The sequence below is a fragment of the Lactuca virosa genome, chromosome 1, assembly GCF_052849685.1.
Source record: "Lactuca virosa cultivar CGN04683 chromosome 1, Lactuca_virosa_CGN04683_v6, whole genome shotgun sequence".
Taxonomy (NCBI): Eukaryota; Viridiplantae; Streptophyta; class Magnoliopsida; order Asterales; family Asteraceae; genus Lactuca; species Lactuca virosa.
This window is the reverse complement of record NC_136426.1, coordinates 153,598,188-153,613,563: the sequence shown is the minus strand read 5'-3', so window position 1 is coordinate 153,613,563 and position 15,376 is coordinate 153,598,188. Positions and strand designations below refer to the sequence as shown.

At 33.6% G+C, this 15,376-nt stretch overlaps 1 protein-coding gene across 1 annotated transcript; it reads right to left on the bottom strand.

Annotated features, from left to right (window-relative positions):
* Positions 1 to 242: 242 nt before the first annotated feature.
* LOC145122249 (F-box/FBD/LRR-repeat protein At1g13570-like) lies at positions 243 to 1,705 on the bottom strand. The gene is made up of 3 exons (XM_079057882.1): positions 860 to 1,705; positions 609 to 779; positions 243 to 533 (listed from the first exon to the last, which is right to left on the bottom strand). Exons 1-3 carry the CDS (start codon positions 1,703 to 1,705, stop codon positions 243 to 245), a joined length of 1,308 nt encoding a protein of 435 aa, XP_078914008.1.
* Positions 1,706 to 15,376: the final 13,671 nt, after the last annotated feature.

Sequence of the window (15,376 nt, the reverse complement as noted above, 5' to 3'; positions counted from 1 at the left end):
TAAATTGTAAAACATAGCTTTCATTCAAAATCCTAAAGATCGTCTCTTCTTCCTGCGTACAACTATTTACATGTGTAATCAATTATCACACACCAAATGGAAGCAACGGAAGCAAAAATCAAAACGAGTAGGAACATTTCAAATTACATGATAATGCAAATATGCTCATAAGGTAGAGCGTTTAATTTTTAAACCTACTTTACAATGTTGTTAAACATTCTTAAAAAATTATGTCTCCTGGTTTAACTAGAGTAGATCACTTCTGCTTTTCGTGATGCTCGAGGGAACCGCATAACATCCTTACAGATGTCAATTATTTTTTTAGCATTAAGAGCTCTACTTGTTGTGATGGTAAACTTCTGGAGAGAAGGGGAATGAGCAAGAAGCAGCTTTATAAAAAGCAGTTCCGGTTTTGATCCTTCTAAACATTCTATCTTCACAGTTTGCAATCGATGCAATCTACAATCCAAACGGTTAGGGGATTCCAAATGATTTGAAGCTGGTTCCACATCATAATAAATAGCTTGGGGATTCTGAAAAAACATAAAAATACAACAATGGTTAGCATCCAACTTTAGTAAATATACTTTTAGCACAAGTTACTTTACCATGTTGAAGGACATCACAGACAGACTTTCTAGTTTTGGGGAGTTTCGAAGCAAACAAAGAGCACCATGAAGTTGATCCAAATCATCAAGTTTAACATCTACAAAGAACAATCTCTTTAAACTATTGACCGGATGCGGAAGCCATTTTGGAATCTTTTCTGCAATCAAAGCCTGTGAAGCGAAAGTGAGATATTAACTTACCTAAAGAAAAGACCAAAGTTTAAACATTAGAAGTTCACTTTGTATCATACCTTAAAGAAAAAACCGTCGAGATATAAAACTACAATTTTGCGCAAGTTACTTAACATAATGGGCAATGTCGTTTTTTCAACTTGTACATTATCTTCTATGGGTTTCTGAAAAGATACACAAATCAGAGTAAGGTATGGACTCTGCAATAAGCGAAGTAACATGGCGTCAGGACAACGTATGACAATCAAAGCCTGCAGTTTTGTAGCATTGATGTTGAAATTGTAAACATTTGTGCACCAAGACATGGACAACTTCTTAAGCTGTGGTAGGTTGATCTGAGTTCCACACAAATTAGCCCTAAAATCAATATTCCAGAGTTCAAGATCATTAAGATTGAGAAATCCTTCAACCTTAAGTGGTGGCTTAAAGAAACAGTTTCTCAGTTTCAACTTTGTCAATTCTAGACAAGAAAACACATAAGAAGGAAGTTCATAACGTTGATTTGAATCAGTAAGAATGAGTTCCCTTACTCCGTTTCTTGATAAGAGCATCATCCATTGATCAACTTCTTCGAAACTATCATCAAACTCATATTTAGGTGGTATATGGAGAAGAAATTTCGAGATAGGACCCTTGTGAAGGATCAGAACTTTGTTTATGATCCTTGTAAACCCATTACCACCAAAAGCTCCGTATTTTGCATATTTTCTGAAGAACTGCTTGTCAAAAACCAGCGCCCTCATTTTGGTCCATCTGTACCTCCACTTTTTTGATAAAATGCTTGTCTTGACAACGTCTGGAACAGGAAGTCCCTCTAAGATTGACTCTATCAAGTGTTTAGGCAAGTTACTGATTCTATCTTCCTCAACACAAGTTACAAGCCCCTCGTTATGATTCTCTGTCATTAGATCCAGAAGAAAACAGGATAAAATTATTTAAAAGAAAATACAAGGCAATAAGAAAAATGGATCAACTTGACATGTCAGGATATTAGTTTTCTTAATTTCCTTAATTATAAATGGAGGATCTCAGGATCTGTAACATAACTCATGATAAAGAAATTGTTTTATTTACACAACTCATGATTTAATGGTTGTAAGCATTTTTTTCAGGAAATGTAACTCATATATAACAACTTGCATGATAACAAAATCCTAACTTAAAACAACTTGCATGATAACAAAAATATACATTCTACTGGCAAAAAACTAGATTTCATCCTTCATATTCGAACTCATGTAACAAATCTTCTGAAAATCGGTTTCCTTATTTCTATTTTCCAGTGGATACGTTGTTATTGATAATCGACTACCCAAAAACAGAGTTTATGAAGATTACAAACTTACCCATCTTACAATCGAAAGCAGCAAGTCGTTTATTCGTCGGGGTAAGATGTCGAAGAATTGGTGATTAGGGTTTACTATCCACCAGTCATATAACTTGATATTGGATCCTGAAGTCTCGTTTTACCCCTTACCTTACGATCTGTTGAAGTTTCGGTTCACATACTTACATATCACATCCTAAATTAAACCACCAAATTAGATTTTTTTTTATTTTTTATTTATTAGTATTTGTTTTTAAAAACAAAAATTGATATTATTTTTTTTAGTAATTTATTTTATTTTTTCATATTTTTATTTTATTTTTTAATTTTCGATCGATTTGATAATTTTTTTGATATTTTTCAAAAAATATAAAAATATATGAATACGTTAGAGTATATTACAATTTTGGAGTTTTTTTTATTTTCTTTTATTTTTAGAATTTTTATTATTTATTATTTTTCTAATTTTTTTTATTATTTTTATTGAAGTAAATAAAAAAAAGTTATGACTTCAAAAGAATGAAAAAATATAATGAAAAAAAAAAGTCGCTTTTAAGTTTTATTTATTTAGTCATTTTGACATTAAGTTTAGATCAAAAATAATAAATTATGTAGGCATTTATATGTAAACTTATTTATTACTAATTTTAGCCTTCTATATATTTATCACTGTTGTAAAAATCTCGACTAGGTCCCGATTCATCCCTAGGCGCTACTCGACCGATTAGAGGGCGCCTAGCGATTAATCGCTGCATACATAATGATATTAGTCATATTTAATTTTTTAAAATTCAACAAATTAGCAATTAATGGTACCCGATTAATCCCCCGATCTCTGGCTAGCCGATTAATCCCTTGACCACAGTCCACCGACTAGCTAACGTCGAGCGTTTTTTGCAACCTTGATATTTATATTTGTAATTTTCATCCAACTTATTTTATTTTTTCCATTCTTTTGAAGTTAAATTTTTTCCATTTCTTGAATAAAAATAAAAAATACATTAGAAAAACCATAAATAACCAAAATTATTAAAAAATATATATAAAACAAAAACTCAAATACCAAAATTATAATATACTCTAATATATTTATACAATTTACTTTTTTTTTAAAATGTCAAAAAAAGTTATAAAAATTGAGGAAAAATAAAAAAAGATACAAATAAAATTTACAAATAAAAAATACGAAAAAAAAATTAAAATGAAATTTAGTTTTGAATAAAAAAATTGAAAAATTAAAAAAAAATAGTTTTATTTAAAAATTTCAAAGTTTAAGTTCTCATTTAGCATGGTCTGAAGTTTAGAGACTAATTTAGGATTTCACATGGGCAAGGGAACCAAGTAACCGACTACAGTAGGTTATAAGTGGCAAAATGAGTCGAAACTCAAACTTAGGGTTCAACTTCACGTGATCCGATCTTCAATCGCTAAATCGAATAATTTTTTATAATTTGATGGTCAAATAAATCAAAACTCTTTGTTTTCATTATTGAACAAGACATATGATTACCAATAATGTTTTGAAACTCATGCATTTTTTTTATAATTCCATAAAATTCTCAATTAGTTGCCAATATTTTGAGAATATTATATAATTGGTCCTATAAAATTATGTAACAATCCTTTTATTTGAGGATATTATAAAATTGGTCCCAAGATATAACACCTAATCCTAGTAAACATTTTTTCTGAACCTTTGATCGAAATTTTAGTTTAAACCCTGGTCACAACGTGAGCACTTATGTGTCACGACGTGACCACGATGGAAGAAAACACACATATCTTTAAATGGTCACGACGAGACCACTTATAGGTCACGATGAGAGACTTGTTGCGATCTAAACCATAATTTCAAGGATTTTTCTCGTATTTAAAGGAAGTGAGGGCTATTAACCCACCTTCAGCCTCTGTCACCTCCTAACACTCCCCTTTGAAACCTTAATTCTCCATAATTGATTTTGAGCTCCATTTGTAGTGATTTCTAGCAATGAAGAAGAAGTGGAAGAGCATTGGGTACATCATCTCAACTTGCATGCCTCACCATTATCTTTTATTACACTATGGACCCTTGTGAGTATTCAGAGTTCCTTAATTTATGATTACAAGTGCTTAGATATAGGTTTCCCAATGGTTTTCTTCATGTTCTGGTTAGTAGGAGTGTTAGGGTTGTATAAAGTTGCCAACTTTATGGATCCCGATGGTCCATTTGTGGTTAGAGGTTATGGATATAAAGTTTTATAAAGCCTTGGGTTTTTGCATGAGATCTTGGCCCTATTTTGCACCATTTTAGACTTAGCTTGTGTTGATACATTCATTGGACAAATATGTCTACAAAGCCATGATTTTTATGATATTCTGAAGTAGATAAGACGTTCTCGAAGTTTTGGTTGCATGGCTGAAAGGATTATGAGCTTTATACATCAATCTGTCCGGAGCGCTTATCATGACATGATATGTAGGGTGTCTCGACGTCAGAATGAAAGTATCACGACTGTTTTGTTTTATTAAGGTCACAACGTGATGACTGACTAGGTGACTATGCAGTGTTGACTTTGATCGTTGACTATTGACTTTGACCAAGCTCGACTCTACGTCTTTTAAAGTATTTTGAGTAGTAGATTGAGACTTGGTCTCTATTTTTTGTATAGGTGACCAATAGAGCCGATATTTGGAGTAGTGATCAGTTCAGATATCTTCTAGACTTTGAGGTGAGCCTTACTCACTGTACTCGTGGGTCGAAGGCACCAATGTCGTCCCACTAGACTGAGTTATATATCTTGGTATATGGGATGAAGCTGTGCTATAGTTTGATGTTAATAGTTATAGGTTCAATAGTGAAAAAGTAGGGTTTCTAGGGTTTCTTGTTTGATGTTCGTAGTTATAGGCTCAATAGTGAAAACATAGATCCTTTAGGTTGCATGTGAACTTAAGGGTTTTAAGTTTATTTGTTTTACCTAAATCCTTTAAGTTATTTTATGAGAATGTAACATACTTTGATAATACACGACACATAGGATAGAGGTAACACGACGTGTTAGAAGTACATTTCTATAATAAAAGTGATGATTATTATGCTACATGGTATATTGATAAATGCTACATGACGCATAAATGCCGACATATTAAAACATACGAATAGCCCTTCGTCGGTTATTTCAGTCAATACTCTCCCCAAAACACATACTTGAATTGAGATTTCACCTCTAGAGTTCTGACGAAGGCTTGGAGAAAAGGTTTAACAAGGTTTAATCCATCAATTCATCACATTAAGGTAAACCTATCTTCAATTCATCATCCTTATTGTGTTGTATTTTGGGGAAATTTTAGATTTTGCTGAAACCTTAGGTTCAATCCATAAATTGGAGATGAAATCATGATGTGGGTGTTATAGTAGTTTTAAGAAGTCCATTACTATGCTTGTATGTGAATTACATGATGGATTGAAAGGGTTAATGATGAACCCAAATTTGATGAATTCTTGTTAAGTCTACAACTTAATGAATTAAGTTGTTTATGAAGATATTATGAGGGTTTTCATCCCACTTTACATGATGACTATTATTCTTTTTAACTATGGCTCTTATTACATAGGGATGTTGGTTAATCGTAATACTTGAGAAAAATATTATTGGACTAACCCAAATTATGTTGAAAGAAACTCTTCTCTTAGCATTTTATGCGATAATGCATTAGTTAAAGTTAGAGAGTTACTGGTGCTTTTCTTTTAGTTGTTGCATTCATTTGCACATGTGAACCAGGAGTAGTTTGTGTAACAAAGTGTTCGGTTGACAAAGTAAGGAATAAAAACATACTTTCAATATTATTTTTCCATTTTTCTTTCTAATTGTAGTTGCTAAGTTATGTTTAAGCATTACTTGTTTATAAAATAAGGATTTAAAGGTTGTTTCCATAACCAAACAAATTAAATATTGAATAAATAAGCTTTCTTTTAGATGACGATTCTTCTTCCTTACATATGTTAGTTGCCTAAAATATGGTTCCACGACCAGCTATGTGCTCGATATATAAATTTCCAACAACCAAAGAGTTTCTAGCTCAGCGGTATCGGTATCAGATGTTTTCCTGCCTCTTTAAGGGCGAAAGTTCAAGTCCCGTTTTTGACATAAGTGAGTTCAAGAGTTGTTTAGAACTAGATAAGATTTTCCGTTCCATAAATAAATGACCAACACTAATAACAACTGTTTTACAATATTTGTAGAATTTCTAAAAAAATAACCTTTATGTCTAGTTAGGGGTGTGCAAAAAACCACATAAATTATATGACAGAGAGGTATAATTATATATGATTATACATGTTTATATGTATATGCCTAATCATAGATGATTATACATATATGTCTGTTCACAGATTGAGTAATCATATATGATTATGTCAATTGGTGGCAAAAGAGGTGGTGGTGACAGAGGTAGCGGTGGTATATGTGACGGAGGTGACAGTGGTCGGGTCAGCTGGTGTCAGAGGTGATAGTAGTGGTGGTGGTGGTGGCGATTATGGTCGTGGGGATGTTGGCGGAGGCACTACAAACGAAATGTCATTTAGTGGCACACATTTTTAATGGCATATGCGTGATGTGCCACTATAGCATGTTTATAGTGACATATTTTATGTGTAACTATAAAATTTAATGGATTTAATGGCACTTAACCATTTATGTCATTAATATTCATAATTATTAATGACCTGATGTTTTAATATGTCATTAAAAGTTTTGTGTTATTAAAAATATTACTTTATTATTATTATTATTATTATTATTATTATTATTGTTGTTGTTGTTGTTGTTGCAAAAAGATAAATGTGGTGACCTTTAAAGTTAATAAATTGAAAAACATTCTTAGACATACATAAACGATCGGCTACTTCGTTTTCTAAGTTATTTATAAAAAAACTAATTAACCTTTAATAGAGTTCGGTTTATAAGTTATTCAAAGAAATGTGCCACTGTAAGGTTTAATGGAATAAGATTTAGATAAAAAAAATATTTTAATTGTATTTTTTATTGAAGGGAAATTATTTTATGTAATTCTGATATGATCTAAATAGTTCAGACGTAAACCCACTCCCGCTGATAACGAGTATTTGAGCGTACGGTCACCACCCTCCCGTCTTCGTCACTACACCATCACCACACCATCATCTAGTTCGTCGCTACCGTCTTCCAGTTCATCGTCGCCGCACTCCAGGTCGTCATCTCCCTGCGCCATCGTCAATGCGGTATTTTTGAACAACGTTGACATCTCTTCCCCTAACAGGTATTTCATGTCTATTTTAGTTGCAATCCTCTTGTACACTAAGCTGAGTTTTCAATTTCTGCTGCTAACTTTCTATTCCTACTCTTAATGTGTTCTATTAGACACAATTTAGTCTTATGTCATGGATTAATATTGTGACAAGTTCGATATCGGTTAATGCATTTTGAAAAGCTTATTTTCTAAATCAATCGTTATTCCGTTGTAATATATATTAGATTTATGTGTAATGTGAAGAATTGAAATAGATGAAAGTAATAATCTTGTTTAACATAAGATTTACGTTCTACCTTAAGATTATAAAACTACCTTAAGCATATAAAGATTATAACATGGATTAATCAGAAAAATATGTAGAAAAATAGAACATACTCACATGGAGAACTGAAATCTATAAGGATCTATGTATATATCATGTCTGATTTCTTGAATCACACTCCATTTGCAACTTCTATATATCTGTAAGGAGCTATATAGCACAATTTCTTTAGTGGTTTTGGTGGCCTCATTCTCTCTTTCCTTGAATTTGCTGCAACTTTTATATCTGGATATAACATGTACTTATATGTTGTAGTGTTATAGCAGGATGGGTAGGCGTAAGAAGTTATGCATCACCTCAACTGCTATCCCTATTGATAGTGAGATTAATGATCAAAGTGTTGGATTAGGTGTTTAAGCCGATAACTATATTTGGTATGTACTTGACCCGATAGTAGCATGGTCCTTTTGGGTTGCCTTCACCAAAGCAACTTGACTGGATGATTAGTGGAGAGAGAGGATAATATGGTTTATTAATATATTATAAGAATAATATATTAAAGGAAAAATCATATTAGTTAATTAATATGTTGGTCTAGAATAAATTTTGAATTAATTTGGTGATCAAAAGATATTAATTGAACTTAAGGGACTGGATTGCAATTATTGGATAATTCAGTTTTTCGGCTGTGAAACCCTAAGGATTAAGGGGGGACGAAATTAGAGTGGAAGCCCATCTAATTTTCGTCCAAGGCCTTTATTCTGGAAGGTTCTTTGAACTGCTTAAGGCATAAGCTATCTAATTAGGGTTTTGACTGAAACCATAGCAGCACAAGTATATAAGGACCCCTAGGGCATCAGAATTCGGCTACCAGAAACCGTAGAGAGTTCCATAGCCGAAATTGTGCCTCTTATCCCCTCTCTTCAAGATCATGCTTGCCTTGGTGTTTGTAAGCCATTAGACGCATCAGATTTGAGGTGCTAGGTTTTCACAAGCTTTGAAGATTCAAGATCCTTGCTACAATCAAGTGGTAACATTCTTACTTGGTTATTTATGTAGATCTCAAGTTTTGTAGTATGCTAGATTAGGGTTTACAAGTCTTGGATGAATTGCATGTACAATAGAGAAACCTAGAACCAAGCTTTAGGGTTTTGTATGTGCACATAGGAATGTTCTTTTGTGTAAAACCCATCAGTGGTATCAGAGCCATGCTTGGTTTCAATTGTATCTAATGCTTATGTGTTTATTCATTGCTTGAAAAATTGATTTTTTTCCTTCTGCCTGACCAACTCGTCGAGTCACCTGATGAACTCGGCGAATCAGCTCAACTCGGCGAGTCCAGAGGGCAACTCGGCGAGTCAGGCTGTCAGACAGAGGGAAAATCGGGATTTTTACTTATTTTGCTGTAGGAGAATTACCAAACACGTTTTTGATTAATAAAATCTGAATTTTATTGATATTATGTGATTATCCTTGTCAAAATAAAAGATAATTATCAATAGATTAAATAATTATTGTCCTATAAGATAATGTTTGATTATTTGAATTATTTGATGAATTATCTTGTTATGAAATTGGATTAGGTCAAGTTTAGATAATCATAAATTAATTGTTTAATTTGAATTATTTGCAATTTGATCTTGTGTGTTTTGAAAAGTTCAAAACTTTCCCTCAAGTTCTAGAATTTAATTTTTTTTTATTAAAGGTTTAATTTTGAAATATTTAAATTCTAACCCTAGAATTTTACAAGTTTAAAATTTAGTCCTTATACTATTATATATGTATGTATAAGATTAAGCTAGTCTTACCATTAGTAGGCCTCATTCACGAATCCGGTCTATAAGGGGGGTATAAGGAAATTGCCTATAAAATGGCAATTGAATGGGTGTCCACTCTCACCCACCACTTCCTTGATTGGTGGTGATAGGTTTCGAGCAATACATCATTCCTATGGTGTACATGCAAACGCTAATAGCTTTTGGATCTAGTTTGTCTAATGAACATGCAATTGAATATCCAAAGCTATAAACCCTAGATCTATCAATTAAGAACTGAAATAAGGGTTTAGTAATTACCTTTGATTGTTATATAGCAATAACAATCAATCCTTGCTTTGATTGGCTTCAGAAAGCTTAGTGCCTCAAGTGTTGCACCTCTAATCGAGACACAAACACCACTAAGCAACTTGGATGAAGAGGGAGGAGAGAGGAGGCACCAAAAACAGCTGGAAACCCTAAAGAAAGTATCACCACGTTTTTGGGGCCATAAGGGTTCCTTATATATGTTGGCTATTAGGGTTTACAGCTAGGAAACTCTAATCTGACTGCTTAAGCCCTAAGCAGCCCATGGACCCCTTCTGGAACATGCCTTGGACGATTTCTAATGGGCTTCCCCATAGAATTCGTCCAACCTTTTATTCCAAGGTGATCCATAGCCCAATTGCAATTATCCTATAATTACAATTCCAGTCCCCTAAGTTTAATTAATCTCTTTTAGCCACTAAATTAATTCTTAATTAATTCTTGACTGATATTAATTAAACAATATGATTTCTCCTTTAATATATTATTCTTATAATATATTAATAAATCATAATTAAACCTTTCTCTCCTTAATTCATCCTACATATTACTATGGTGAAGGCAACCTAAAAGGACCATGCTCACAATCGGGTCAAGTACATACCAAAATAGTTATAGACTTAGACACTAATCCAACAGTCTCCCACTTGGATAAGTCTAATAACTATTTTGCATAACTTCAGAACCTGATCAGCAATCGTAGCTTTCAAAAGCCGCTGTCAACTCTGATCTTATTAGATACGCGTGTCCTTTAGATAAGGGATCATATATCCTCCATTCTCAAGATATCGTATAGACACAAGACATGAATTTGATCATTCTCTCTATATTGTTTCCCGACTTCCGATTTATGACGACTGACAATAGACTACAATTGAACACATCAACTTAGTCCCGGCTTGGCCAAGCGCTTAGGGTGTCATCACAAAATCATTGAGGGGCCCACAGATATCGCTTTTATCCCACTTTAGGTAAAAGGAATGGATAAACTTTGACTCAAATGCTTGATTGCACCTACTAATCAAATCACACAAAACAATAAGTTTTATAACACCAAGTTACTGGTGCGTTTACTTATCATCAATGTGCAACCGACCAGCAAATAACAACTCACACGTCTCGGTTTCAAGAATATACAATGTTATCGTCTCACTAATCACCCGTGATAAATCCATGAAGTGATTCAAGTGAGCGTGGGTTTAATCCAATACTTTAATCTTATCAAAGCACTCATGAGCTCTGCAGCAAACTTGTGTTATGTCTAAACACTTTAGACAATCTACAGACAAATTCATGAAAGTCTTCCTTCATACCTACTTCCAACGTATGACCGACTGTGGAGGTTCGAATAACCCAGTTATTCTGGAAGCCAAAACATGCAAAGTGAAACACAATAATAATATTAATCCTATATGGCCCCAAAACTTTTGAGCGTAAATAAAAACACTTTTATTTAAACACCATATTGATTACTCATTATTCATTGCTTACTGTTTCAGAAAATCAACTTATTACTCAAATTATAACCACAATTGTCCCATGCTCCAAGCATGCACACTTTGGTTTCCTATGGTCCATACTTTGTGAAATAGATCAATTGAAAAACTTTTCCAATGAAGCTTATTTCACAAATCCCCAATCCTTATTATTAGTATTAGAATACCAAATTCTTGCCACTTTTAGAATATGTCAGATTCTAACATTTTATGCAATGATTCTTTCGTAATGTCATAGCACAAAAGTCACCAAGACCCGGCTAATGAAATTACAAGGTATTCTATCGGAAATTGTTACAAGACAATTCCATAGACGTGAAGTCTCACATTCAAAGTACATTCCTTTGAACATCCTTCTCGCATAAAAGTTTCTAATCTAGACATATTTCTTAATATCCAACTCCCATTAATGGAAACATTTCCATATTTGCCATATGACAACTCATTCTTAATAGAATCTTATCTATTCATAATAATGTCAATATAGTCCATCCAGTACTATACTTCCAACTACTTACAAGCGACAAATCCTCAGTGAACCTCAGATCGTCCTTTGATAGTTGTTTAATTATTTTAGTCAAAACCAGTTCTAGTCCCTTTTCCCTCTTAATGCCCTAGGTATTTGGAAAATTTTAGAATGGTCAAATATTATAGCATATGCAATCGATCCGATACCCGAAGCGTATTGGACACGATACATAATGTCTCACATAAAGACATGATACTTTATCATCCTTCTGCCATAATATTTTATGTGCTTTGTTCCCACAATTCGAACTATGAAGAGGGATGTCGTAATCATAATCGAATTTTGAGAATGCACTATGTATCCTTGACTAAATTTATTAACATTTCTTGATCTAAGCTTTAGAATTTTGAAACGAATTATAATATTCTCTCCCTTAATTATAGCAAAACAACTTTTCAATCCTTGCAACTTTGCAAAGTGAATCTTTGTTTTCTATAATTAATATTGCTAACTTGCAATACTTACCATAATAATCATGCTTCCACTAACATGATGATTATTTTCTTACCAGCATAACACTTATGCTCCCACTAGCTTTGACATGTATTTAGAAAACAATTGAACTTCCAGAAAACAATGCTTGTTGAATTCCTTAAGTTCATATTTCTAATACCTAATGCTTTGATAAGCCTTTATCTAAGCTTTGTAAGCTCATACACCTTTGCCTTATATAGCTCACATGTGTGTCTAAAGAAATTCAGAACTTATGTTACTAAGTCCCAAATGTTCAGACTAATTGCCAAATCTCACAATTCGAACTATGAAGAGGGATGCCGTAATCATAATCGAATTTGAGAATACAATTTTCACAATTGCAATCTTGTTAAAATCTCTCTTAGTGAAAACATTTCCTTACAATCATTTTCATGAAGAAGGGAAACCTCATGACACTTAGATTTTAAAGCGTATGTGTTCCTATCCATGTGAATTTGTCAAAACCAAAGTTTGCGACAAATCCAAACTCATATGGACCGAACGTGCTCAATCTCGATTTCTTGCCTCATGGTAACATGAATACCCACCATGTCTTCCAAGCAACTCACCCTTTCATATCAATGTACTTTCCATTGATCAAGGTGCTTTGTCTTTATGTATTCAAATGAGAACTCATAGAACTCACATGCATATTAACTCAATTGGAATGGCACAGAAAAAGAGTATGTCATCCACGATAGGCTTTAAACCTCAAGTTGTGTGCTAGTGATGATCAACTAGGTTTAACTCTTGATTCGTTCTTGAAACCTTTCAAGACCATTAAGACTCCCACTGACTCATTGACATATAAGATTCTCTTGTCAAGAAACATTCCTTGACAAAACAAATATTCAAGAGTTAGTGTAGTTTTTATCAAGACTATTACTTCACATAATTGGTTCTAGTTGGTCTTTGTCTTATCCAAGACATCACAACTTGCCAATCTCAAATGTGCAGGAATAAGAAGACTTTTTCCAATTCCACATTTGTTGAGTGTTATAAACCTACTAAAGACTTGTCATTCAATTCACAATCTTGGAATATAACTCTAAGACTTGATATTGGAACGAAGTATGATTGACTTCTTGATTTTAACCATTTCTACAATTCTCGATTCCTCTTCTTAGACATACAAATGCACTAAGACTGACTTGGAGGATCAATTGAGATATGGTTCTTAATCATTAAGACTTATCATAAAACAAAATAAAAGGTACTCTCCCTTCTTCTTAGAATAGAGAAACTTTTATCTTTCTGCCTACTTGATTCTTCTTATTCGTTCTGCTATTGATTGAAACTCTTTCAATCAACTCAGAATTATACTTAATCTTATAATTATAACCATATTTACTAAACTTTAGTAAATCATGACAAATATCTTTATCACTCTTGTGGTGGACTTGATCAATGCACAACCTAGTGTACTCGATCTCCTAGTCCTTCTCTTGACACTTTGTCAAAGAATTAGTCTAATTTCCAAATATGAAGTTTCTCATTCCTCACGCAACCAAGTTGCATGACTCCAAGTTTCTGTCCAACTGAAACTTGGGCGATGAGAATCTTCTCTTATTTGGAAAATTCTCCACATTTCCACAAATAACATAATAAAGAATCCATTATTGCTAACAATAGAAACAATCAAACATCAATTCTTCATACACACCATTTCAAGGATAAATAAATAAGACAAAATCAAAATTTATTTTATTGCGGAAAATTTTTGTCCTTACAATGCAATTCAACTGAAAAACTATGCTATTTCATATTTCTTATCATTCTATCCTAACTCTAGAGTAGCAGCTCAAAAATCTGATCCTCGAGTCCATGCGATCGAAATCCATTTCTTCATGATCAGATTCATTACGCTTCTTCCTTAAGCTTCCTCTCTTTTCTTCGATCCTGCAAAAACATCAAAATGTAATCTTATCACATCATGTATTAAGAATCAAAGAATAGGAACTTATAGAGTTAGTTAATAGATTTTACCTGAAGTAGAGCCATACGTCTTGACTCTCCCATCTCTTAGATCTCTCAGGTAAACAGGGCAACTTCGTCTCCAATGCCCCTTCTCTTGGCAGTAGAAGCAGATGGACTCTTTTGGAATGGCACAAGGAACTATCTCAGAATTTACCTTTTCTGGATTTCCAATGTCACCATTTTCAATGTCCATTGAAGTTTGGGAGTTTGATTTGCGAGACAAATTTGCTCGATCAACACAACAAATCATTTCTGATTCAGCAGCTATAAGCAAATAGGTCAAATCAATGAGGGTCACGTCATGGTCCATCATATAGTACTCTCTAACGAACTCACTATATGATTCATGAAGTGACTGAAGAACCCAGTCAACAGCCAACATTTCTGAGATATCGACACCCATCATCGTTAACCTATCAATGCGTGACTTCATCTCTAAGATGTGTGCACACACAGGTTTCCCATCTTCGTGTTTACTTGCCAAAAGGGCTTGAGTGAGCTTGAACTTTTCAAGCCTTTTAACTTGTGCGTTAGGGAGAATAATTGGAGGAGGTGGAGGAAGTGAAGCATGACTCTCATTTCCTTGATCGTATCGTGGAACGTCATATTCATTTGGAAAGCTTGTTCCAAGGGACTTGGGAAGACCATTGTAAGATTTAGACATCTACAAAACGGGAGAAAAATCAAGTTAGTTGATAAAAAATCCTTGATGTAACACCCAAATGAAACATCAAGGCTAGGATCCAACACAATACTCTACAACCTAGAAGAGGGATGCCGTAATCTAGTTGCAGAATATTTGAAGGTAGGTAAATGACGATTTACCAATTCCACCATGAAAAACAAAAAAAAGTTTAAGTTTTAAATGAATTGAAACTCCTAGATCTTTTGAGATTCATCGACCTTTTCAATGGCATGATTAATCTCGATTATGCCCTTCAAGTTTGCGAATGGGATGCCGAGGATCACAAACAAGGTGTGAATAACCATACGAATCACGTGGTGCACCCAATTGCTACTATCACCTAATGAATGTGCCGGTTAGCCACACACGCTCCATTGATCTATGATAAACATCGAGCCACCCTTCGCCACCAATGTCAATCCCAAATTAGTGTGCCGGTTAACCACACACGCTCCACTAACTTTTGACAAGGGTACA